We start from the raw sequence: 25,437 nt of genomic DNA on the forward strand, positions 1-25,437 counted from the left end.
GCTTACCAACAATACCATAGCAAGTGGATACAAACTTCAGTCCTCCAGTAGATTTATTACCCTCGTGTATCCGTCTCAGCAGATCAGAACATTCATTTTCTGTATATACAGCAGAATCTTCACGTATGTTTAGCTTGGACAAATCCATCCTATCAATTTTGAGCACCCTCCAATATGTTCTACTCTTGTCCCTTCCTACCATGTAAAATTTCTAGAACCAAGGAAAGAAGCATAAATGGGAATACTACCACAAATACATAAATACAGTTAGACAGCCACACCACACCACATCAAGAAGTGACATACATCACCAACATAACGTTTCTTCAACCTTTACTAAACCAAGATTCTACAGTCAACAGAAGAAAGAATCTGTTTAGAGGGAAGGAAGAAAAATAAAAAAGATAGGAATTTATCTACTAATGCCACCACAATCAAATTGCCTCAATAAGACAATATCAGTTATCACATAAATAACAGAATCATGGAAAGTTGATGACCAAAAGCATAGAAACGTTACTACAGAAGAAAATTCTCTCAAAACTTTTAAGCTGCATAGTAATATGTTTAGGAAATGTGTGAATACGTAGGTAGCTATAAGTTACAGAACAGCAAACAGAAGAAATATGTACGAATGCTATAGGCTGTAATAGGAACCGTATGAATTAGCATGACAAAAACGTAAAGCATATTACAAAGTTACTGGTTAAAAGCACAACCAAGGAGAGATGAAGAGTAAGAGGGTAAAGGAAAAAAGAGTACGAGTGAACAGTATGATGAATATGGGGAAATGGGATGTAAAGATAGAACTGAAAAGAAAGTGTAGTTACCGATCGAGTCTCATAAAGCCTGAATTTGTGCATACAAACAGGAGAGGCAGAACGGAGGTCATCAGAAGATGCGGCAGAGTTGGAGTATACATCATTTTCTGATGATGGGAGAGGAAATGTTGAGAATGAGTTATTCTCAGAGGACGCGGTTGGATTAGAGGAGGAGAAGGGATCAGTCTCTGAGGAAGCCATTTTACAGATTCCCCGAGCCTTGCAGCACAGGCCCAGGCTCAGGGAAACTAGGAGAAGGGCATGCAAATCACACAATTGAATTGAATTGAATTGAATTGAAGTGAAGTGAAAGAAAGAAAGGAAAATGATATGATATGAAATCAAATCAAATCAAATAATAATCATCTACAACCAGAACCCAGAACCCAGAAACCACGAATTCACAACTGCTGACACCTTAAATCAACCCCAACAAAGACGCTAGGCTGCTTCAAATACAACATAGAATGATTTGCACAAAAATAGAACAACTGGATTCGGTTCTTGATCGTATAATCATTCATTTACTAACGGAAACCAAATGATTAACAACTCAACAAAACAACATTTCACTCCATAATGTACACAACTACACAACTACATATATACATATATAGAAAGATAGAGATAATGAAGGTTTCTTTAGGAGAGGAAAAAGAAGGAAGTGGTAGGTAATTATTGTTGTTGTTGAAGTTTGTTATTAAATTTTTAGTTTAAAGCGAGATACAGATGGGAGAGGGAGAAGAATGATTCGGGCAGATCCAGGGGCAGGGATGGGCAGGAGAGGGAATGGAATGAAGACCCCAATTTGGGTGACCGTGCCTGCCGTCCACAGTCCACAAAAATATATTATTTCATAATTGTTCTTTTTTCTTTTAAATTTATATAAATGAAGTTAAAAATAAGAATAATATTATTAGAGAAGGTATGTGTATGTGTTGCCGATCTCGAGTCATTATTTTAATTTACTTGGAAAACCTTAGCTTTGTGATACGGATAATTAGAGTTTTTTTAAAAAATTAATTAGTCAAAATGGATTAATTTAAAACTATTTACGTAAATAGGTTTTCTTTTTTGTTTTTTTTTTTTTTAATTTCACACATTTTTTACGTTAATTTTTTTCTCTCTCGTGCATTCTACTTTTTTTTTTTTAATTTTTCTCTCTCCTGCATTTTCCCCTAATTAACCAAATATTATAGTATTCATATTTCCAAAATAAGGCATTCATCAATTTCCCAAGTTATTTGTGATTTATTCACTCTCTTCGTCATTTATTCATTTAATCTAAATACTCTTTTAGATTTTTTTTGTGTGTAATATTCGTCTTCATCTTTCTCATTTCTATCAATATCAAGATCGTTTATACTTCTCTATCAAGATCATTGTTGTGAGTTTGTTTTCTGTAAGAATTCTAAATTTCATTTTTTGTTGAATTGTTTAGAAGGTTATAAAATTTCGTTAACAATTCTATATTTCATTATGAATTATATTGTTTTTGTTTTTGTTTTTGTTTGTGGTAAGAATTCTAAATTTCGTTTTCGTTTCAATTGTGTAGAAGATTTAAATACTTTTGTAAGAATTCTGTATTCTATTATGAAAATCGTTAGTTTGAAGTTTTTCACAATCATTTACGTTGAGCTACACGATTGTTTACCAATACCATCACGATCGTTTACCTATATCAACACGATCGTTTACTACATTCAACAAGATCATTTATTGCATTCAATATGATCGTTTACTATGGTCAAACAATAATTTATTATGGTCAACACGATCGTTTAATCTTTAATGTATATTATTTCACTGCATGATCGTTTATCCTTTCATTGTCATTGTCGTTCACGTTTTATTCTTTTATTCAGTGATAACATCATCTATGTCTATCTATTTCTTTCTACCACTATTGAATACTTAATTGCAATTTCTTTTTATAGAATACAATGTCTATTCCTATAGTTGGTTTTTTATAGAGGTCAATGGAATGGATGCAATTTATATGAGAATTACTCAGTTGTTGGAATTTTGGTGGATGTCTAAATCAGCTTTAATTGTTTGGTTGGTTTAATATACAAAAAGATTCAATTGGCTGAGTTGGTACAATTATTTGTTTTACTGGATTTTGGTAAAAACAACGTTCAAAATGAGATGCCCTATACAAAAAAAAAACACGATGTTGTTTGGTATTTAGCTTTGGCTAAATATGCAATTAGTAGACACATTCATTAGTTGCTCATGTAAGTGTTAATTCTTTGAAAAAGTCTTCTTCTAGTAGTGTATAGGATAATATTGAGGTGTCATTGAATATTGGTTTTTCTTCTTATGTTTCAAATGATGAAGTTATAAGAGAGATTTCTTATCATGGTGATTTAAAGGTAAAAAAATTATTTGAAAGTAAGGAAGTGCTTTCAAAGTGATTTTGCATAATAGTAGTGAAAGAACAACTTTCATTTAAAAACTACAATATCAAATTTGAGGTCTCTTTAATTTGGATGTTTGCAAGAAGGGTGCAAATGGTATGTTAGGGTATCTCATTGTAAGAAGATACATTTATGACCATGACTGTTTATTGAATACTACCCAAAGTTGTTACATGCAAGCTTCTTCACGAGTAATTGGTTGTTGCTTGATAGATGATTTTAGGTTCATGCCTAATCACCGTTCCATTCCAAAAGTGATTATCCATAAGGCTTGTACAAATCTTGGAGTTAATATAGGTTATCAAAAAGCTTAGATGGCAAAAGAACACATAGTAAAGATATTAAAAGGTGACACGGTTGAATCGCACACATTAATTCCAAGTTTCTTTGATAAAATGGTTGAATCTAACCTAAATATGATCAACTTTCTATATCAAATTTACATTCATTTTCAAATAGATGGAGATAGACAAATATCACAATCTATCTTAGATAGACAAAGATGTTATCATTGTCTATCTATTTTCTTTTGTTGGTGCTGATAGAAATATTTTGTATTTTTTTATAGGTACATGGACTGCTTTAAAGATGGATGATAGTGATCCAATTCAAATTTTGCTTTATGGCTTTTGGTGTATCAATTGAAGGGTAGAAATATTGTAGACCCACCATTTACGTTGATAACTCATTTTTTAAGTGTAAGTTTAGTGGCATCCTATTAACATATTCATCACAAGATAGTAACAATCAAATTTTTCCTCTTGCATTTGCTATTGTAGATTCTGAAAATGATGCATCATGGACATGATTTTTTTAGAAGATAAAAGGTAGTTTTTCAAATCGAGATAATTTAGTTATTGTTTCTTATAGACATCTTAGCATTCCTAGAATCATAAAAATGAGGATCAATAATTATGGACGGCAAAAACTGGACAACAATGTAATCTTTCACATAAACTCTTTAGCGGAACTAAAAATAGTTTGAGTTAGGTTGGAAATTCATATCTACCACACATCAAGATCTTGTGGTCAATACTCAGCCATAATTGATTAATTATGAAAAAAGTTCTTCACTTTTTTTTTTCTAAAAAAATGAGTTTAAAAAGCATGCATATGTCTATTGGAGATATTTGAATATTGAATTAGGTATTTTGTATTTTATTTTTTGGGCTGTATTTACATTGATCTTTCATTTATAATTTGTTTAGGTCAAGACTAGTTTTCATTTTATGTATGTTTGTTGTTTGTGGAGTTATCTATTATATTGGGAGAATTAATTGCGTTTTCTTTTTACTTTAAAATTTGGGTTCTTCAGTATTTAAATTCAATTATTTGACATGATAAAAACAAAACAAAAAAATTGAGAAAAGAGATCAGATATACAAGATTAAAGGGATTTTAGAAAAAAAGGGTTAACTAAATTGAATCCGAGTGTTTAGCTTCCCAACCATAGAGAAAAGTAATAGGAGCAAATGTCTATATTTATAGCCTTTAGACAAGCTTTTAATCCAATACAACAGATGTACTATTTTAACTTTCCAAACACCTAAACAAATTAAATCAATGTCAACTCATCAATGGCAACAAATTATTAGTCACTCGCTAATTTAACAACACTCACTAATGCATTTAAAAGTATTTTTTTTTCTTATGACAAAGAAGTAATGAACCCAAAGTTTTGTTTTGTTTTTTTTTTCTTTGATCCGAGGGGTGGAAGCAGGCAACAGGTAATAGGAAAGTAAAATTAAATGGGAAGGCAAAAGAGTTCAATTATTAGAGGAAAAAAAGTACCTAACCTAAGTAACAAAAAATGTTGAGAATTGGTTACATAAAAAGTTCTTTTTTTTTTTTTTTTTTTTTTTTTGTGTGTGTAGGTTGATTGTGTACTGCTTTTTGGGCATTAAATGATTGTAATTAAAGGAGAAAATAAATTGGTTGGTCCATAGTCTAAGTGAGTTGAGTCCCATAATTTATAATCTTAACAAACTCATTCTGCTAACATATGAAAATAGAAGTCTGCAGTTGGGAAACTCAAGTATTATGGAAATCATACGTAGGGATTGTGTTTTTTTATTTTTTTATTTTTTTATTTTTTTTATTTTTTTTATAATACACTACTACAAGAAATATCAATTACGATAGCATAAAAAAATGCTATTGTTGATTTTTGATAGCGTTTTCGAAATGCTATCGTAGCCGATGCTATTGAAAGTCCATGATTTTTCATAGATAATATGTCTCAATCGATAACACATATATGATTCTATAAATATTTTTTATAACGTGAAAAAAATGCTATTGAAAATTGTATAGCGTTTTTTATTGCGTTGGAAAAATCGTTATCAAAATGTTTCAATAGTGTTTTCAATAACATTGAAAACTGCTATAAAAACATTTTATATCATTTATTATTGCATTCGAAAAACGTTTCAATAGCTATTTTAATAATATTAAAAAAGCGTTATCATAATGTTTCAATAGTGTTTTAATACCATTGGAAAAATGTTATAAAAGACTTTTTGTAGTGTTTTTTATTGCGTTTGGAAAAGCGTTATCAAAACCATTCAATAGCTATTTTAATAACATTAAAAAATGCTATAAACCATTTTCTTTAGCGTTTTATGAATGTTGTCGTAGCAAAAAGTCTTTGACTTTTAATAGCGTTTTTGGAGAGCTATTAATAGTAATATAAAAATTGATATATTATAGCTTTAATTACTGTTATGGAAACATTTCATGGTATTGAAAAATATCATAAAAAATGTTATAAGAATAAAAAGACATTATAAAAGACTAGATTTGTTATTGAAAGTCTCTTATTTTTATTAGCATTATTTATTGTTATGGAAAAATATAAATACCCCGTTTTTACCCACAAACTTTATTGTTGATTGCCCTCTATAGCATCTTTTGTAATAACACAAACATAATTATAATTGATCTAATAGCACTTATCCAATATTATTATTCTAAAATCAAATTATAATCATATAGATATTTATAGATCAAGTCGTATCTGCCATACTAAGAAGATATAGTTCACATTCATCCGAATCTACAATCAGAATTACAACCAAAATATTCAAATTTATAACATAAAAAGAAAAAAGCATTATATACATTCAAAAGTTTGAAATAATAATCAACACTAAGTTCTAACAAATTTAACTACTAGAACAAGTAAATTTTTAATTTAAATAAAATGACTTAACTTCAAATAAATTTAGGGTTTAATCATGTACATGTTAATCTTGGAAATTAGAGTAAAATTTTTATCCATTTTTCGGTGTGCATGTCTAAATTCTATCCTTGTGATAAAAAATTAATTATATCAATAAAAAGAAAAGGAAACAAAGAAGTGTAAAGAAAAGTCGAATATTGTAGGGTATGAGCTAAAGGAAGTCGTAATTCGTGATAAAACATTAAGCATTTTGGAGAGTCAGACCCCTGAGCTGAATTAGATCCAACCTCCTCATTGTCGAAAAAAGCCACCATTTTGACACCAGGCTCATCCTTAAGGCTACTGTCAGGAGAAGTATTGTCGATAATGAGTGTCTGTATAAAACCATTCAAATAAATGTATGTTTGACGAGTTAGAATGAATGATATGAAATTAAGAATCTTTTGTGAAGGCAAGCAAATATGTGCCATGTGGTTTATGGAAACTAATCTAGCTACCAAGAGATGACTCAGAGCCTATTTGAAATGCTTTTTTTAGTGTTCCAGAACTCTCTTTTTTCTTAAAAACATTTATTTAATGCTTTTGGCAAAATACAAAATTGTAGTGCTTAAAGAAGTGGTTTAGCAAAAACCAAACCTTCAAATAGCAAAATGTCATGCATAAATTGTCCAACCTCCCACGGAACACAAATTCTCGCATAGTACCACCAATCACACTTGGTTAAGCATCACATACTTGCAAGTCAAAATCAAATATGTCCTTTGGATCGTAGCCAAGTTGCTCCGCAAGTAACTAGATCAAACCAGGTAAAATTCATGATGTCCATGAAGCAAACTTTCAGTTGTATTTTGAAATCAATCCACCAAAGTTCAAATGAGTCCAGGCTAATAAATCAAATTAAATTGGTCTGGTGTTATTTATCTTATTTGTAATAGAAGCGAGTGATGCTTTATGCTAGTAGGAGGTTTCTATTGATCTGTTTTCTTTTTGTCAATTTGTACGCATCTTTTTTCTGAAACAACTTTATTCAGTTCTTCTTGTGAGCAGTCATTAATTAGGATGGAGGGATAATCATAAACATACACAGGATGAAAGAGCACAAGGAATATTTGTCACAAAAAAAATCAAAAAACATAAGCCATAAATCCTATGCACGATATGTATGTTATCTATCTCCTACTATAAAAAATGTTGTATATGTATTAATTATTGATGATGGGTGAGTTTTGGTTCGTCCCATTGGTTATGCCCTCAACTTGACCATAATGCTAACCATAATTAATGATAAGGTCAATATAGCCTCCTACATTTCTAAAATGAACTCAACAAGTCAACTAAGTTTCATTCGGTCATTTGAAGAATGGTAGCTATCGACTTTCCAAAACTGAAGAGTTCCCTATGCAAGTTCTGATACTGAAGGAACTAGAAGCATTCTTACCTACCCGACTTAACCCTCCAACTTTCTATGAGTAATTGTTGCTTAGGCCAAAAGTGAAGAGTTCCCTACGCAAGTTCTAATAGAGAAGGAACTCAACGCATTCTGACCTAACCGACTTAACTCTCCGACTTTCTATAAGATATTGTTCTTTAGGCCAAAAGTGAAGAGTTCTCTACGCAATTTCGAATACGGAAAGAACTCAACACATTCTGACCTAACCGACTTAACTCTCCTACTTTCTAGACCTATTGCTGCTTGGGCCAATGGTGAAGGGTTCCCTACACAAGTTCTGATACCAAAGGAACTCAACGCATTATGACCTAATCGACTTAACTCTCCTACCTTCTATAAGCTATTATTGCGAAGGCCAATAGTGAAGAGTTCCCTACACAAGTTATGATACTGGAGGAACTCAACTAGTTTAGGTTTGGAAGATCCCTCATATAGTTTAGGTTGTAAGACGCTGGAAGAAGCATTTTTTTGGTCGAATTTGTAAATGGAAAGGCAATGTACGTATTTGAACTATATGCTCGTATTGAAATTTAACTTTGTAACTATGTTGGTTAATATTTGCACGATGACCTTGCATGTGAAAATGTTGTTTGTTCATCCTTAAATTACAAATTGAGTACTAAACTTTGAATTTAATATTTATAATTTGATTTATAAACAAATAAAAGCGTTTAATAGAAACGACATTTGAACTTTAATTTTGTATTTAATAAATCATTGAACTATAAATTTTTTGGCTAATAAATTCGTGAAAAGTTCAAAATTTTAAAAATTAATTGATTTATTAGATATATGTGTATTGCATGTGTAATGTAACAAGTCATTCACTTGTGTTTTTTAAAAAAATTGGAGTATAAGATCAAAATTTGTAATTTTAAAAGTTGAATAACCAAATAGACAAACTTCAAAATTTTAGAAACTATATTTATAATTTAATTATTTCTAATGAATAGGAAGAAAACTATTTATAATGTAATGGCCACCATTCTTTCACATTATTAATTCACCATCTTTATCCTCTCCAAGCTCCACACATAACAAAACAAAACCTCCAACAAATATTCTTCTCTTACTAAATGGATCTCATACACTTAAAACAACCTACATATAAATTAAAACAAATAACAAAATAAAGGCCTCTAATTTCCTAAAATAATCAACTAAACTCTTCCTATTTCAAAGTGAAAAAAAAGCACAAAAATAATAACCTTATAAATAGACATACAAGGATTCTTCTCCTACACATCAACAATGGCACCACATCTACTCGTCTTATTGATATTTCTCTTCCTCATTGTCTTATTCGACATGTCGATGGCCAGATTCTCGTTTGCACCACAAAAATCATCCATCATTCAACTTCACCATTATCAAATCGAAATTCACAACGACTTGGAAATGTACTTGTTAGACAGTCATTGCTTCTCGAAAGATAACGATTTAGGGTTGCATATACTTTTTCCAGGTGAGCTACAAGATTGGTCGTTCCAAGATAACGATTTTGAAACTACTAAATTTCGTTGCATATTGGAATGGGAGAACGGATTATTGGAATTTGATTCTTTTAAAACTAATCACAATTTCTTGAATAATTTTTGTGGCAATTTAACTTGTTCTTGGAGTGCAAGACAGGATGGAGTTTACTTGACCAATGTAAAGGGTGAATATGTTTTTCAAGATTATTGGGACATGCTTATACATTGAAAAGCTGGCTACCTTAGTTTCTTTTCCCTTCTTACAAAAGTTGAGGTCAATAGTTTGGGTTGATACCAAGGTGTGGTGAAGATAAAATATACATAACCTTTCACGTGACATCAATAGTAAATTTGAAAAGAGAGGACCTACTACAAATTTAGTCTTTCTCGATGCACGCAAATTTTGATTGTTTGATGGTCATGGCAAAGGGATATCAAGAAAAGTATGTTTCTTAATACAATGTTTATCTTGACGGGTATGTACGTCAAGAAAAGTCTCCTTATTTTGTCGAAGAAATACGAAAAAACGTAAGAAAAAATGTGGATTCTTGATTTCCTTGATAGGCAAAGTTTTCTCAATTTTGTTGATGGTTCACAAATGTCGAGAAAACTATTTCTCAATAGACAATAAACATCAAGAATAATATATTAGTTGTCTAGCAGTATCTTTCAAGTTAGTTAGGTTTTCTTGATGGACAGACCCATCAAGGGATGAATTTTCTTAATTGCAATGGTCATCATCGAAAAAATTAATATATTTGTTTTCAATTTTTGATGGGTTTACAATTTTCTTGGATGGACAAAGACAAAAAAAAAAAATCATGGACAAGATCATCAAGAAAAATGATATCTTGAAGGGCATTGCCCATCAAGAAAAAAAACTAGTTTTCACGTAACACGAAATTTTAACTCTCGTTAACTAGTTCAGAAAACATGATATTCATCAATAATATTATGAAATCTGTACTATTTTTTTTCAATTATTATTGTCTACTCATCAATAATACAATATTACTTTTTTAAAAATTAAGTAGCGTAGATATAATTAGAATGAAATAAGTGACTTTATCAAAATTAAATTAGTTTTTGAGTTCAACTTTAATGACTTGAATTGTGAGTTTATTTTATGGTTTTTAAAATTGGTAGAAGTACTAGAATAAATCTGGTCTTTAATGTCGGTTCAAAATCGACATCTTTGCTAGAGTTATTAAAGGCCTTTAATGTCATTTTTAAACTGACATCTTTGATGGTGTTATTGAAGGTCTTTAATGTCGGTTGGCTTTTGACGTCAGTTTTTACAAATTTATTTTTATTAAATTTTTTGCATTATTGTCCACTTTTTTATTTTACCAAATAGTTAAAAACTGACATTATGGATCCGCATACATAAATATTTTTTCTTAAGCCAACAAATATTAAAATTAATATTACTTCATAAACTACAATATTTCTCTTTTACATATGTATATACAAAATCAAATCTCAATATTGTGTTTATATATATACATTGTACACAATACATGAAACAAGATCCCAATACACAAGACTTAAATAAGAAATCATAAACGCTTTTGCAGTCTTCAACCTTGAACAATCGCTTGGTTATTTACACAATCACTTAACTTTCAACCCGATATGACTTCAATCATTCTACAAACAATATCTAAATCAATCATTTAATCCTTAGAATTTTAACAAGACAGCTTTGAAAAAACATGTGGAATAAAAACGTTTCTAAACACTATCATATAATTCAAGTAAAAGATAAAAACATTTGAAACTAAATCGATTAGTCAAGTATATGTAACAGAAGACTGCAAGTACTGGTAAAATAATTCAACTGACATCATGCCACGTCTCGGAATGAGCAAGGAGGTGCATGAGGTAGGGTGTGACACCTATAATCATAAGCCTTTTTTTGGCGATGAGAGAAATGAAAGTTTCATTAACCACATTGTTAATGACAACATTACTTTCAAAACCCTTCAAGGTTTCAAATTCTTTTGCATTTTTAGCCCAAAAATTTGTGTTTTCGTATAAGTGGCTTGGCTAAGGTCTGCTTTAAAGGAAGTCATGCGAGAACTATGGACTTTTGTAAGATTATTTTCAGCCTCTAGCTTATCAATAAATTCAATCTCATTTTTTATTCTCCTCGATAATGCCCTTTTTCTTTGTTTGCCCCATTGCTTAATGGTGAATGAGAGTTGTTTCAATCTTCACACAAACAAAAGCAAATTAATAACTAAATTATGCGACAATTCCTAATGTACTTCAGGCATAACTTTGTCAATTATTTCTACTCATGCTAACATGCTAATAGACATGTTCAAGTAGACCACAATAGCGTCTCAATATTCATAAATTGAGTTATCATTTAAGCTTATAAATCTATATGTGATTCTATTGTGCGCATAATCAATAAACATAGTTAAAAGTTTTTAATCATACTAAAGATTTCTTAAACACAAGATATGCCACCTTCGTTAGACACCCCCACACTTCTAATTTATTTAGATGCATAACATATTCAAAGTTCAACAATACTATTTTGTTGAGGGAAATAAATATTATGTCATAAATTATTTTCATCTAGTAATGAATTGACTAATTCGAATCCATCACAATAATATTCATTACTATAACATAATTTTGTTAAACTGTACAAAGTATTATAGTATATGCTCATCAAATATATACATGGAATATCATCCTCAAATATAGCATAGAAAAAAGCTAGCTAAGTTCTTAGACCATATGTACAAATTAATTTCATGGAATACGAACCTATGTAAAGTTCATTCAAACTTAACCATAAAAAGCTCAATTGTATTAATTCATATTCGTAAAATAATTTACCAATCAAAATATCTTCACGAGAAAATATTTAAAGAATTATATAAATTGTGAGGCGAAAAGTTTCTACCACAAGATGAAAACTCAAAATGCCATGTTATTCACTAATTTATTTGGATCATTAATTTTCTAATTTATTATGCCCAAATATTCATCAGTTAAATGTGCCACATAATGTCAATTAATCCGAACTTCAATCCAGAGATTTGTTATGCATAATATTTTTCAATTATATAATATGTGGCCATTTATACCTTTTAATTTACTATTCAATCCTAATTTATTTCTAAAATTAATAGTCACGTTCAAAGATTTTAGTTAATATGAATAAATTAACTAAAATTTTTAATGGAATAAATTATGGTCAATAATTTTAGGAAATTTATCGTAAAGTTTAGTGTAACTTAGCAAAATATTAGGATACATCACTCACGTGGATCCATTACTGGAACAAGAGAAGGAAAAGGAAAAAAAATGTGCTCTCTATTATCTAAGTAGAACATTAATTGGGGTTGAAGTTAACTATTCTCCCATGTTGAAGATGTGCCTCGCACTTTTCTTTGTCATCGATAAGTTGAGGCATTATATGCAGGCATTCACAGTTCATCTAGTGGTAAAAGCAGACCCTATAAAGTATGTTATGTCTAGGCCAATCATCTCTGGACGCTTAGCCAAATGGGTGATTCTACTCCAACAATATGACATTTCTATATTTCCCAAAAGGCGATAAAAGGACAAGCGCTAGTAGACTTTTTAGCAGACCACCCAATTCCTTCGGATTGGAAGTTATGTAAGGACCTGCTAGACGATGAGATTTTCTTCACGGAAGTTATTGAACCTTGGATTATGTACTTTGATGGTGCATCACGAAGAAGTGGTGTAGGGCCAGGCATCATCCTCATTTCTTGAGAAGCATATGTTGCCTTATAGCTTTGTTCTCACTGAACTGTGCTCGAAAAATGTGGCTAAATATCAGACTTTGATAATTGACCTTCAAATGATATTGGAAATCGAAGTATCATTCATAGAAATTTATGGTGATTCAAAGTTCATAATCAATCAACTCTTGCTTTAGTATGATGTGAAACATGAATACTTGAAGCCATACTTCGCTTATGCTCGACAATTGATGGAAAGGTTCGATAGCGTGATGCTTGAACATGTCACTAGAGTAGAAAATAAGAGGACGGACACATTGGCGAATTTAGTCAATGCCTTGATGATGCCAGAGGATGTAACTCTTAACATATCACTTTGTCAACAGTGGATTATGCCTCCAATTATGTCTGAATGTCATTGAGCGACCATGACGACATCCCGTTTGATAGATGAAGAAGATTGACATCAACCCATCATAGAGTATCTTGAACATGGAAAGCTTCCAAAGGATTCCTGTCATAAAACTAAGGTACAAAGAAGAGTTACGCACTTTATTTATTACAAGGGAACCTTATATCGTCGTTCTCTTGAGGGGCTCTTCCTTGATGCCTTGGAAAGGAAGAGTCGATAAAAGCTCTAAAGAAAGCACATGTGGGTGTTTGTGGAACACATCACTCATGACCAAAGCTTCAATTCCAACTAAGAAGAACAGGCTACTACTGGCCTAAGATGATCAAAGATTCAATAGAATATGCAAAGAAGTGTGAAGCTTGTCAATACTATGCAAACTTCATACACCAACCTCCAGATCCTCTTCATCCAACTGTAGCTTGTTGGCCGTTCGAGGCTTGGGAACTCGATATGGTTGGCTCTATTACACCAAAATCATCAACAGGACATTCTTATATCCTTGCAACAACAGACTATTTTTTGAGGTAGGTTGATCCCATTCTCTTTGAGATAGACCGAGAAGGAGAATGTGACAGACTTTATTTGAACGCACATCATCTATCAATACAATATTTCTTATTGAATTGTGACATATAATGAAAGGCAATTCTCCAATAGCATGATAGACAAATTATGTGAAAAATTCAAGTTCAAGCAATACAAGTCATTCGTGTACAACACACATCTGCGAATGGGCTAGCAGAAGCATTCAACAAAACGTTGTGCAATCTTTTGAAGAAAATTGTCTTCAAGTCAAAGAGGGATTGGCAAGAAAGGATCGATGAGGCATTATAGGCTTATCAAACTACTCATCGCACTTCTAGAGGGGTTACACCATATTCACTTGTTTACGGTATGGAAACTGGAAGGGAAATTCTATCGCTAGGAATGACAGTACAGAAGGATTAACTACTGAAGATAATGTCAAGCTACGTCTTCAAGTGTTAGAAGCACCTGATGAAAATCGATTAGAGGCTCAACAAGCATTGGAATGTAATCAAGCGAGAATGTCCAAAGCTTTTGTTAAGCATGTTAAACCTCGCTCCTTTCAGATTGGTGATCTAATACTTGTTATAAGAAGAACAATCATCACAACAAGGTATACAGAAAATAAGTTCACACCTAAATGGGATAAATGGGATGGACCCTACATTATTAAAGAAGTTTATACAAATGGCAAGATCGTTGATCAAGAATGGATTACGAATTGACCTAATCAACGACAAATTCTTTAAAAAAATTATGATTAATTTTCATAAGTAAAAAAAAAAGTTGAACGAAATCTACGTTATGACTTGATCCCTATATTATAAAGGGTACACAGACAGCTTAAGGAAAACCTTAAGTCTAGTCCAACAAATAAAAGATAAAAAAGGTGAACTAGGTTATGACGTGATCCCTACATTATAAAGGTTACGTAGGCAGCTTGAGAAAAACCTTAAGTCTAGTTAAGTAATTAAAAATAAATGACACATTGCATTCAATATAGGAAAAGTGAGAAGTCGAAGAATCAAAGAATGAATGTTTCATTATAAATTTCTAGCTCGAAAATTACAAATAGCATAAATAGATAAATAAGAAGAGGCAGTGATTCATAGGTCCATTTAAGGTTTTTCAGCTCCTCTAGTGTGCTTTCTAAATATTCAAGAAGTGATCATAGGATTTTAGCATCAACATCTCCAACGATTTGGGGCACATTCGAGTTTGTCAATTTCCTCGCAAGTCTTTGGAATCTCATGCTGCTTTCGCTTAAGCTCCATGTCGTGCTTGGAAATTATGTCAGAAAGTTTGACGGAGTTTGTCCGCACCACCATTTGTTTTGCTTCTAGTTTAGCCTCCTTGACAGATATTCGTGTAAGGTGATGTTTGACGGTGTTGGTCTCTGTCAATATATGGTTCTCATCAAGTCGTAGAGTCTTGACAAAACCTTTTGCCTCTATTAACTGAGTATCCATAGTTGATTGGAGCAAAAATGAGGAATGTATTTGATTATGGTTCTCGACACCTTGGCAGTAACCATCCATAAACTCCCTCAAAACGATATGGTTGTTGCTGCCACTAGTCGCAATTGCATCAAAGATCTTACGCATTTCTAATTCAAGACTAATTACTCATTCAAAATGGGTACGAATGATCTTCTGTCATAGGTTTTCGAACAAGATTGTTGCAGTCTGTCGCTAGAGGTTAGAAATTAAGCTATCGGCACAAAAATGAGAAATCTCATAAGATGCAATAGGCTTCATTCCTTCCACTTGCTGAGGAGACCCCTTGATCACAAGAGGACAAGCTGACCCAATTGTTGCACCTATAGGTGTCTTAGAGTTCTCACCATAAGTAAGTATAACGTTATAACCTTCTAGATTTGTCATCGGCTTTAAGGTTCCTTCGATGTGTAGGTCATGGTCACCTAAAGATAACTGCAAAATAATGTTAAGAACAAGAAATAAGAGTGGGAGTAAAGTAGAGGAAATAAAATAAATAAATGATAAAAAAAAATGAGACGAAAAGAAACAATGGGGAAGGAACATAAAGAAACTATGTGGCATTGGTGCCTTTAATAGGAGGCTTTTCATCATCAATTAACTGTTTGTTGGGCCTCTTGGGTCTCTTCCAATGACGATCATCATTGTTGCTTTGAATGTCCTTAGTACGTTCATAAGGGCGCTTGACAGTTATTAATAAGCAATTATCCTTACCCACATTGTCAGTACCACCTCTAATAGAAAGTTTAAATCGTGTAGAAGGGGTCGAATTATCCACCAAGCACTTTGTACCTTCCTCAATTTTCTCCTTGGGCCGTTCCTCAATTCCATTGGAGCATATCTTTTGACTTCTACTACCAAAATTATTCTCAATTGTTTTGGTGGTTGTGGAGGGGAGTGAAATGATCTATCAAATGTTGCACTCCTTCTTGGAGGTAATCACCGTGTTTTGCAAGCCATCAGACTTTACAATGAGAAGTAATATGTGCATTCGGGTTAATAACAAGCGCAAGAAGATATACTTGGGAAAGTGTGTTCTCGCGAATGCAAATCATCCAATAATATCGTAGTTGGCCAAATCAGCTTCGTAAACTTTTTTGTCTAAAGTCATATGACACGTCTTGATAAAATCCAAATTGTAGCTAAAGTTACAAGGACTATAAGGTTGAATAACCATGGTGGATCCACATTGCGAGGATAGAAAACAACATTGAATGCTTATAAAGAATGAAGTATTCCAGTTAATTAACTTTCCATCATCCGTTAAGAGTTCGTCTTTATTCTTTGCCTGAAGACACGCGTGCCATGACACATACCTTTCCTTGTTAATATGTGTTCGAGCCTCAAGATTAGTATAATATTTGACCCCACCTTCATCAATTGAGAAGCAATGTGATAGTAGGCTGCAAATAAATGCTCGCAACTTTTTGGACATGTGTTAGGGGTGATCCTAATAAGTCTTGATGGCAAGGAATGCTTCCTTTACAAAATCTACCTTTAATAGGGAGTCCTCCTAACATCCATAAGACCCATAAGGAGATGGACATCTCACCAGCTGAGGTGTGAAGGGTGTTTGTTGAAGGACACCATGCCTCACAGAAAGCCCGAACAATGTCATTATTACGATCATATATGTACAGTGAGGCCATCACAACATTTAATATGTTAGCTCTCTTAAGTTCCACCATATTTTTAGCAACGACAAGCTCTAACCATCCCCAATAATAAGAAAGATAGTAAAATTCTTCATGGACTTTGAGCACATTGCCCACACGAATTTTTGGGTTACTTATAATTCGATGACTCAACGTCAATTTTGGATTCTCATTTGGAGGCTTATTGTGGACTGAAGATTTGAGAAGCCAAAATGTTAAAGATGAATTTGGGTTTACGGACTGTTCCTTAGACCATTTAGGCAAAAAAAAAAAAAAAATTGTCCTTGGGTATTTAGGAGTCCGTGATATTCTTGAATACCCCTTCTCTCACAGAGAGAATGACCCTTAGAATAATTAAACACATTTTGGTCGAATCAGAATACTCAGTGAAATGCATCATGGTGAAAAGCATAATTCCTCCATAAAAAAAATAATTCTTTTTACGAGTAAAAAAAAAAAAGAAAGTAAGAAAATAAGTAAATAAATTAATAAAAGAAAGCAAAAGAAAAAATGAGAAAGAAAAGAAAAAGAAAAAGAAGAAAAAAAGAAAAAAAGAAGAAAAAAGAAAGAAAACAAAACAAAAAAACGAAAAAGAAAATTGAAAAGAAAAAAGAAAAGAAAAGAAAAGAAAAGAAATGAATATATATATATATATATATAAACACACAGATTTAAAAAACGAAAACAAAAAAAGAAAAAAGAAAAAAGAGAGAAAGAAGTCAGATCGCTGACGATAGAGCAAACCTAGCTAGAAGCCTGATTGCTCCTACTAAGGAGGTAGATTTGACGGCAAAAGTCCGATCTTCTCCTAGAAGAAGTCATATCGATGACGGCGAACCAAGAAGCCTAATCACTCATACTGGGCATGTGGATTTGACGACAAAAGATCGATCGTTCTATAGAAGAAGTCAGATCGATGACAACGAAGCAGAACCGAGAAGCCAGATCACTCTTACTAGGGTGGTGGATTTGACGGCAAAGCTCGATCGTCCCCTAGAAAAAGTTGGATCGATGACAACGAAGCAGAACCGAGAAGCCAAATCACTCTTACAAGGGAGGTGGATTTAACCGCAAAAGCTTGATTGTTCCCTAGAAAAAGTCGAATCGATAACGGTAAAGCAAAATAGAGAAGCTCAATTGTTCCTACTGAGGTGGATCTGATGGCAAAAGCCCGATCGTCCCCTAGAAGAAGTCGAATCGATGATGGCGAAGCAAATTGAGATGTCTGATCGTTCTTACTAGGGAGGTGGATTTGACGACAAATGTCCGATCGTCCCCTAGTAAAAGTTGGATCGCTGACGATAAAGTCACCCCTGCAAACGATTGCACACAAAAAAAAAGAGAAGAAGAAGAAGAAAAAAAAGAAGTTCTTACCTCTAACTTCTAAAAACAAAAAGGAAGAGAAGAAAAAAAAACAACGAAAAAATAGGAGACAAAAAGAGTAGAAGAGGAAGGGAGAATAGAAATTTTTCATACCTTCTTGCCGGATGAGGAATAAATAATTAAGAAGTGGTCTATTTATAAGGCCAACAAATCCAATTTCTGTAAATTCAATTCCTAAAAGGATCAGGAATGATATTTAATCATTTTTTATAGCAAATCTAATTACTAAAAGGGTTAAGAATGATATTTTAATTATATTCAATATTTAAAATAGAAAAGATAATCTATTTATCTTATCTTATTTTAAATTATTTCATTTTGGGATAAATCTCGAATTTAATTTTTTAGATAACTAAATATTTAAATATTTCAACATTTAAAAAAAAAAACAGATCTTATTCCCATTTTAAAAATGAAACTTTGGGTTCAAAATCCAAGTCAATTTAACTTGCACATATACCCTTCTTTTTATCTCAAATTTAAATCGAAGCCATAAATCCAACTTTATCTCCAATTAAAATTGGTCACTCCAAATTCTTGTGCAACCTCAAGACAAATTAAGATATGGTAGAAATCTCATCCTTATTTCAAATTAAAATTTTGGTTACGTTCCAAAAGAAAATTGAATGCATCTTCCAGATGGTATTGTATCATGTACCTTGCAAAGGATGGAGGAAGCAGATTGCAAAAGATGTTGCACCACACATTCCTTACTTCCCAAAACCTGAAGTAGATCTCAAAGAAATGTTATGAAATTTTCCAATAAATCTGTATGTCGTTGAATACTTTCGAGAATGCAGCTGATAGATACCTACATTTAGATAGGGCCAACGATAGTTAGTTAAGGCAGTTAGATGGTTATTATTGAAATGAGAGACAACGAGTTCACACCAATTTATGTGGAAACCCGAGTACCAGGAGAAAAACCACGATTATTTGTTGTTATTATTTTCTAATCAATAAAACAATAGATACAAGGGAGAATAAATAAAGTATACAATGGAATAAAAAAAGGAAAAGAATTAGGAAAATAAGGAAAACATTCCCATAATCTTTCTATAATTATTCTAGGATTCCAACAAGGAAAATGCCTAGAAAAAAGAAAAGAATTTCAACCCTCCCCCCCCCCCCTCAAGTTGGGACGTAAATATCAATGTGGCTCAACTTGCTAACACAAAAGTCAAAGTTTGGTCTGAGAAGCCCTTGGGTAAGAGCATCAACAACCTGTTGACTCGAAGAGATGTATGGAATGCATATGCTCCCACTGTCAAGTTTTTCTTTGATGAAATGTCGATCAATCTCAACATGTTTAGTTCTATCATGTTGAACAGAGTTGTTAGCAATACTAATAGCGGCTTTGTTATCACATAAAAGCTTCAATGGTGTCTCACATTCCTGATGAAGATCTGACAAAACTTTCTGAAGCCAAATTTTCTCACATATTCCCAAACTCATAACTCTGTATTCGGCCTCAGCACTGCTTCTGGCCACAACACTTTGCTTCTTACTCCTCCAAGTTACAAGATTACCCCAAACAAAGGTACAATAAGCAGAGGTAGACTTTCTGTCAACAACAGATCCTGTCCAATCCGAGTCAGTATATGCCTCAATGGTCTTTTTGTATGTTTTTTTTTTCTAAACATCAGCCCTTTACCAGGTGTTGATTTTAAGTATCTCAAAATTTTGTTGACAGCTTTCATGTGTTCCTCATTAGGGGTCTGCATAAACTGGCTGACAACACTCACAACAAAGGAAATATCAGGACGGGTATGAGATAAGTAAATTAATTTACCCACGAGGCACTGATACGATTCTTTATCAACTGAAACTTGATCATAGGAGTTTCCTAGTTTACGGTTGAAATCAATAGAAGTGTCAGTGGGACGACACCCTAACATACTTGTCTTTGTTAACTAATCAAGGATGTATTTTCTTTGAGACATGGAGATACCTTCTTTAGATCTGGCCACCTCCATTCCAAGGAAATATTTCAAATTTCCCAAATCCTTGATTTCAAATTCATCACCCATTCTCTGCTTTAGTTGACTGATTTCTGCCTGATCATCTCCAGTCAAAACAATGTCATCCACATAAACTATTAGAACAACAATCTTTCCTGTTTTGGAAACCTTTGTAAATAAAGTATGATCAGAGTGTCCTTGCCTATAGCCTTGAGACTTGACAAAGGTAGTGAATCTGTCAAACCATGCTCTGGGAGACTATTTCCGACCATTATATCGATTTCTGAAGTTTACACACATGCTGACCAAACTAAGCTTCAAATCCAGGCGGAGGGCTCATGTAGACTTCCTCTACAAGGTTTCTATTCAAAAAGGAATTCTTAACATCCAGTTGGTATAGAGGCCAATCTTTGTTCACAGCAACAGATAGCAGAACTCTGATAGTATTCAACTTAGCAACTGGAGAAAAAGTTTCTGAATAGTCAATACCATAGGTTTGAGTAAATCCCTTCGCAACTAACCTTGCCTTGTGTCTGTCAAGAGTACCATCAGCTTTGTATTTGAGAGAGAACACCCATTTGCATCCCACAGTTTTGTGTCCCTTAGGTAGAGTACAAATGTTCCAAGTACTATTCTTTTCAAGAGCTTTCATCTCTTCCATGACAACATTCTTCCATTCAGGACACTTTAAAGCAGGTAGATATCTTTTGATATTATGGTAGAGTCAAGGCTTGCTGTAAAAGCTCTAAACTAAGGAGAGAGATTATCGTAGGAAACATAGTTGCAAATGGGGTGTTTAGTTCAGGACTTGATACCTTTTCTCAGAGCAATGGAAATGTCAAGAGAGGAATCATACTCATCTGGTTTCCCTGTATGACCATGTTCCGCTTCATTATTATGGGTTTCTATTTTGACCTCAATCTCATCACCACTGTCCTTTTCTTCCACGTTTTCAAGAACATCAACATTAGACCTGTCATTCTCACTTATCTTATTCTTAGTACAAGGTTTAGTAGGATTTTCCATACCTTGATCTCGAGGAGGTTCAGAGTCTTAGACTGGAGCCGGTGGCTGACTAGTAGGGGAACTGACTTCTTTTTTGTGATTCCTCCTGTAATACGTTTTCCATGGAACTTGGTTTGTGGGTAGGACTATGGGATGAGGATCGATGTTAGACACAACACTAGGAGTAGGTTCGATAAATTCAAATGTGTTGTTAGACTCTTCACTCACACTCTCCCCTTGAAGATGGCTAACGGGAAAGTAGGGTTGGTCCTCACAGAAAGTAACATCCATAGTGACAAAGTATTTCCTGGATGATGGGTGAAAACACCTATAACCATACTGGTGAAGGGGATACCCAACAAACACACATGCCTGAGCCCGATGGGTAAATTTGGTCTGATTAGGACCAAAATTATGGACATAAGCGGTACACCCAAACACATGAAGAGGAACCTCAGAAACAAGACTAGTAGATGGGTAGGACTCCTTAAGACAATCTAAGGGTGTTTGAAGATGAAGAATACGAAAAGACATTCTATTGATTAAATGAGCTGCTGTAAGAATAGCATCTCCCCACAAGTATGAAGGAAGGAAAGTAGAAAGCATATAAGGGAACAGACTACTTCCAGAAGGTGACGGTTTTTTCGCTCGGTCACTCCATTTTGTTGAGGAGTGTAAGCGCATGAGTTTTGATGAACAATCCCCTTGGAAGCAAGAAATTCACTAAGGTTATGTTTTTGGAATTCCCGACCATTATCACTCCGAAGAATAGCAATTTTTTGATGAAATTGTGTTTCAATGGTGTGATAAAAATTTTGAAACATAGAGGAAACCTCAGATTTATCAGTGATAAGGTAGACCCAGGTAAGACGGGTATGATCATCAATGAAGGTTACGAACCACCGTTTTCCAGATGAGGTTGTTATCTTGGATGGTCCCCTGACATCATTATGTACAAGAGTGAAGGGTTCGGTTGGTTTGTATGGTTGTGAAGGAAAGGAGACTCGATGTTCTTTGACCTGAATACACAAATCACAAGATAAGGCAGACACCTCAATTTTAGAAGAAGAGATGTGGAAATAAATGTTTCATATATTGAAAATTAGGGTGGCCTAAACGAAAATGTCACAACATACAATCTTGTTCAGAAGTAGTGAAATAGAAAGATAAGAGACTAGTTATAGAAATGCTATTAGAAGAGGTATCGTCATCAAGGAGGTAGAGTCCCTTACTATGTCTGGCAGTGTCAATCATCCTCCCCCAAGCTCAAGTCCTGAAAAGAGACAGAATAAGATAAGAATATTGCTTTACAGTTTAACTCATGAGTGATCTTACTTATCGAAAACAAATTATAAGATAGTTTGGACACATGTAAAACATTATATAAGGAGAGCCCTACACAGGGGGAAATATTCCCCTTTCAGCAATGGAGGCCAAAGAGCCATCTGCAATTCTAATTGTCTCGTTCCCGACACAAAATGTTCAGAGAACTTAGTTAAATGATTTGTCGCACCAGAATCCAGAATCCAAAGGTTCTTCCCATCAATACTAACAAGATCAAAGGAGTGAGGTATACCTTATTGGACAATGGCACCTAAAGTGGCAAGACTGGGATCAGTTTGGTTTTTGTGTGGATCAGATTGTTGAGGAGGTTTAGTAGACCCACTCACATACGCCCGCCCTATGTTTTGTTTGTCGCGTTTCTTACCTCATGGGGGACGACCATGTAACTTCCAACATTGTTTTTTGGTATCCATTGTTTTTTGCAATGCTCGCAGACAGGAATTTGTTTTCCATTATGCTTGTCACTGCTACTGTTAGAAGATCTTGCACTAAAAGCAGCGAAGTCAGTAGTAGGGGTTGCAGAAATATTCATAGCACTTGTATGATTTCCCTCGAGGTGGATTTCAAAACGAATTTTCATTGAAGAGGGAATAGGTCTTTGGCCTAGTATACGCCCTCGAACTACATCAAACTTAGGATTAAGACCAACAAGAAAGTCATAAATCATGTCATTCTCTTCAATTCTCGAGTACTGCACACCATAAGTGGGATCACGCCTGTATAGGTCTATTTCTTGTCATATAAGAGAAAGCTTATTGAAAAAGGATGTGACATCCATGGTTCCTTGCTTGCATTCATGAACTTACTTTCTAAACGAGAGGCATTCTTACGTTTGGAGTAAAGTGTCTGTTGCAGCAAAACGACTTGCTAATTTGAGGTTCCATATTGTTGATCAATATGGATCGAAGAATAGAGTCCTCTGCCTTCCAATATCGTTCATGTGGGTCGCCTAGTATGGGGCAAGGTATTTCCCCTATGAGAAAGCTAAATTGTTGTCGTCCTTCGAGGATGATCTTTATTGACTGAGGAAATAGTTGTTGCCATGAAAGATTACATGGAAGATTGAGCCACCATATTCGTCAACGAGAGGATAAATTAGGAAATGAGTTTACCAGATACTCAGAATACATCGGTAGAGAAATATTGGATGTCGTCCCAAGGTAGCCTCAAGTGATGCTATCTATTGTCGAAGCCCTTCCAGTTGTTGATGAACTATTCTCGAGGAAACTTGTACGTGAGATGCAAACATCGAGTGAAGAAAAAGTTGTTGCTTAAGGAAACCGAAACTGGTTGGTTGCAATGGAAAATGAAGAAGTCGAAAGTCATCTGTTCGCAATGGAAAAAGAAGAAGCAGAAGTCGACAGTCGTTCGGATGCAAAAGAGAAAGAAAAAGTCGACAAGTGGATGGGAAAAGAAGACAGCGACATTCGTCTGGATGTGAAGAAGGAAGAAAATGCTGGCAAACGACGATCAATAGTGGTCCGAAGAGTTGATCGAGAAGATGGAAGAATCTCGTGAAGAAGATGAAGTTGCACGCGTAAGGATGCCAATGATGTGGCCGAAAGAGATACGAGAGAAGAATAGGGCAACAGAAATAAACCCTAAAATCTTGGGCTTTATTTTTTCCAGTGGGCTTCAACTTCTGTTATATGGACTTCAACTTGTTATAAATATATTAATGGAGGTCCATTATTGTGTAGATGAAGTGGGTGGAGATTTTCAAGAATGGGAGAGACGAAAAACGTGCGTAAAGATGAGGAAAGAAAGATTCAGTATTAATGGGCTGATTTGTGGGCTAGAGGAAGAATATTTTGGACTATGGGTTGAAAGCAATGGATCTGTTTGGAGTCCAGAATTTTATTTTTTGAAGCTGAAGAAAATTTCTTTTTCAAACTTGATGAGAATATAATTGAGAAGAGTTGTAATTAAAATAAAAAATAAAAGGAAGGGGAGGGTCAATTTTATGATCATATTTGTAAGCACACCTTGAGGACAATGTGTTTCTGAAGGTCCGGGTAATGATAGATACCTACATTTAGATAGGGCCCAGGGTAGTTAGTTAAGGCATTTAGATGGTTATAAATAGGGAGGTGGGGAGGGAAGAAGGCATGAAGAATTTGGTGAAGAATTAGGGCTGCAACATTTCTTGAAAGAGAGAACGGGCATAGGGTTAGGGTTTTTACTTTTCTTTTACTTCTTTTACATTGTAATTCTGTGAAGGTATCAATAAAATAAAAATATTGTATCAGTGTTCTATCAGCAGCTCTAATAAGAATTGAGCAAAGATAACTAGATCAAACAATTAAACTTTATTAAACAAAAATCCTCAATTTATGATAGGTGTATGTATAGGTATCTTGGAACACAAAATCAATAAAATATTTAAACTTAAATTCAAAATTAAAATTATATAAAATAAAAAATAAAACATTACAAGTACAAAGAAGCAATCAGTAAATATGTTTTAGTTAAACAAACACTGAAGCACCAAAAAATTGAGCTCTAACCTCTATGTTTCACTCCATCAGAGTCAACTTCAATACAAACAATAAAATGGTATACATAACTTTTCTCTTCC

At 33.6% G+C, this 25,437-nt stretch overlaps 1 protein-coding gene and 1 long non-coding RNA gene across 14 annotated transcripts in view; both read right to left on the minus strand.

Annotated features, from left to right (window-relative positions):
* The window catches only part of LOC101209319 (phosphoinositide phosphatase SAC4), a 91,954-nt gene extending 90,385 nt beyond the window's left edge, over positions 1-1,569 (minus strand). For 3 of the 12 annotated variants that reach the window (XR_004216452.1, XM_031885087.1, XM_031885088.1), the window contains exons 1-2: positions 831-1,566; positions 7-211 (exon numbers count right to left, since the gene is read on the minus strand). Coding sequence is in view for 7 of the 12 variants with exons in the window: in XM_031885087.1 (XP_031740947.1) it covers positions 7-211; positions 831-1,022 (397 nt within the window). In the remaining 5 variants the exon portion in view is untranslated. Of the gene's footprint in view, positions 1-6; positions 212-830 lie in introns of all 12 variants that reach the window. The other 9 variants (XR_004216451.1, XM_031885084.1, XR_004216454.1 and 6 more) reach the window with 7 other exon arrangements.
* A 9,215-nt stretch (positions 1,570-10,784) lies between these two features.
* LOC105435531 lies at positions 10,785-24,466 on the minus strand. Of its 2 annotated transcripts, none has more exons than XR_004216668.1 (5): positions 23,092-24,466; positions 22,748-22,788; positions 19,208-19,360; positions 18,643-18,723; positions 10,785-10,997 (listed from the first exon to the last, which is right to left on the minus strand). It is a non-coding gene; the product is annotated as an uncharacterized LOC105435531 (long non-coding RNA). The 2 variants fall into 2 exon arrangements; XR_969587.2 differs by having other exon boundaries at positions 18,643-18,708; positions 23,092-24,465.
* Positions 24,467-25,437: the final 971 nt, after the last annotated feature.

The sequence above is a fragment of the Cucumis sativus genome, chromosome 5 (assembly GCF_000004075.3).
Source record: "Cucumis sativus cultivar 9930 chromosome 5, Cucumber_9930_V3, whole genome shotgun sequence".
Lineage (NCBI taxonomy): Eukaryota > Viridiplantae > Streptophyta > Magnoliopsida > Cucurbitales > Cucurbitaceae > Cucumis > Cucumis sativus.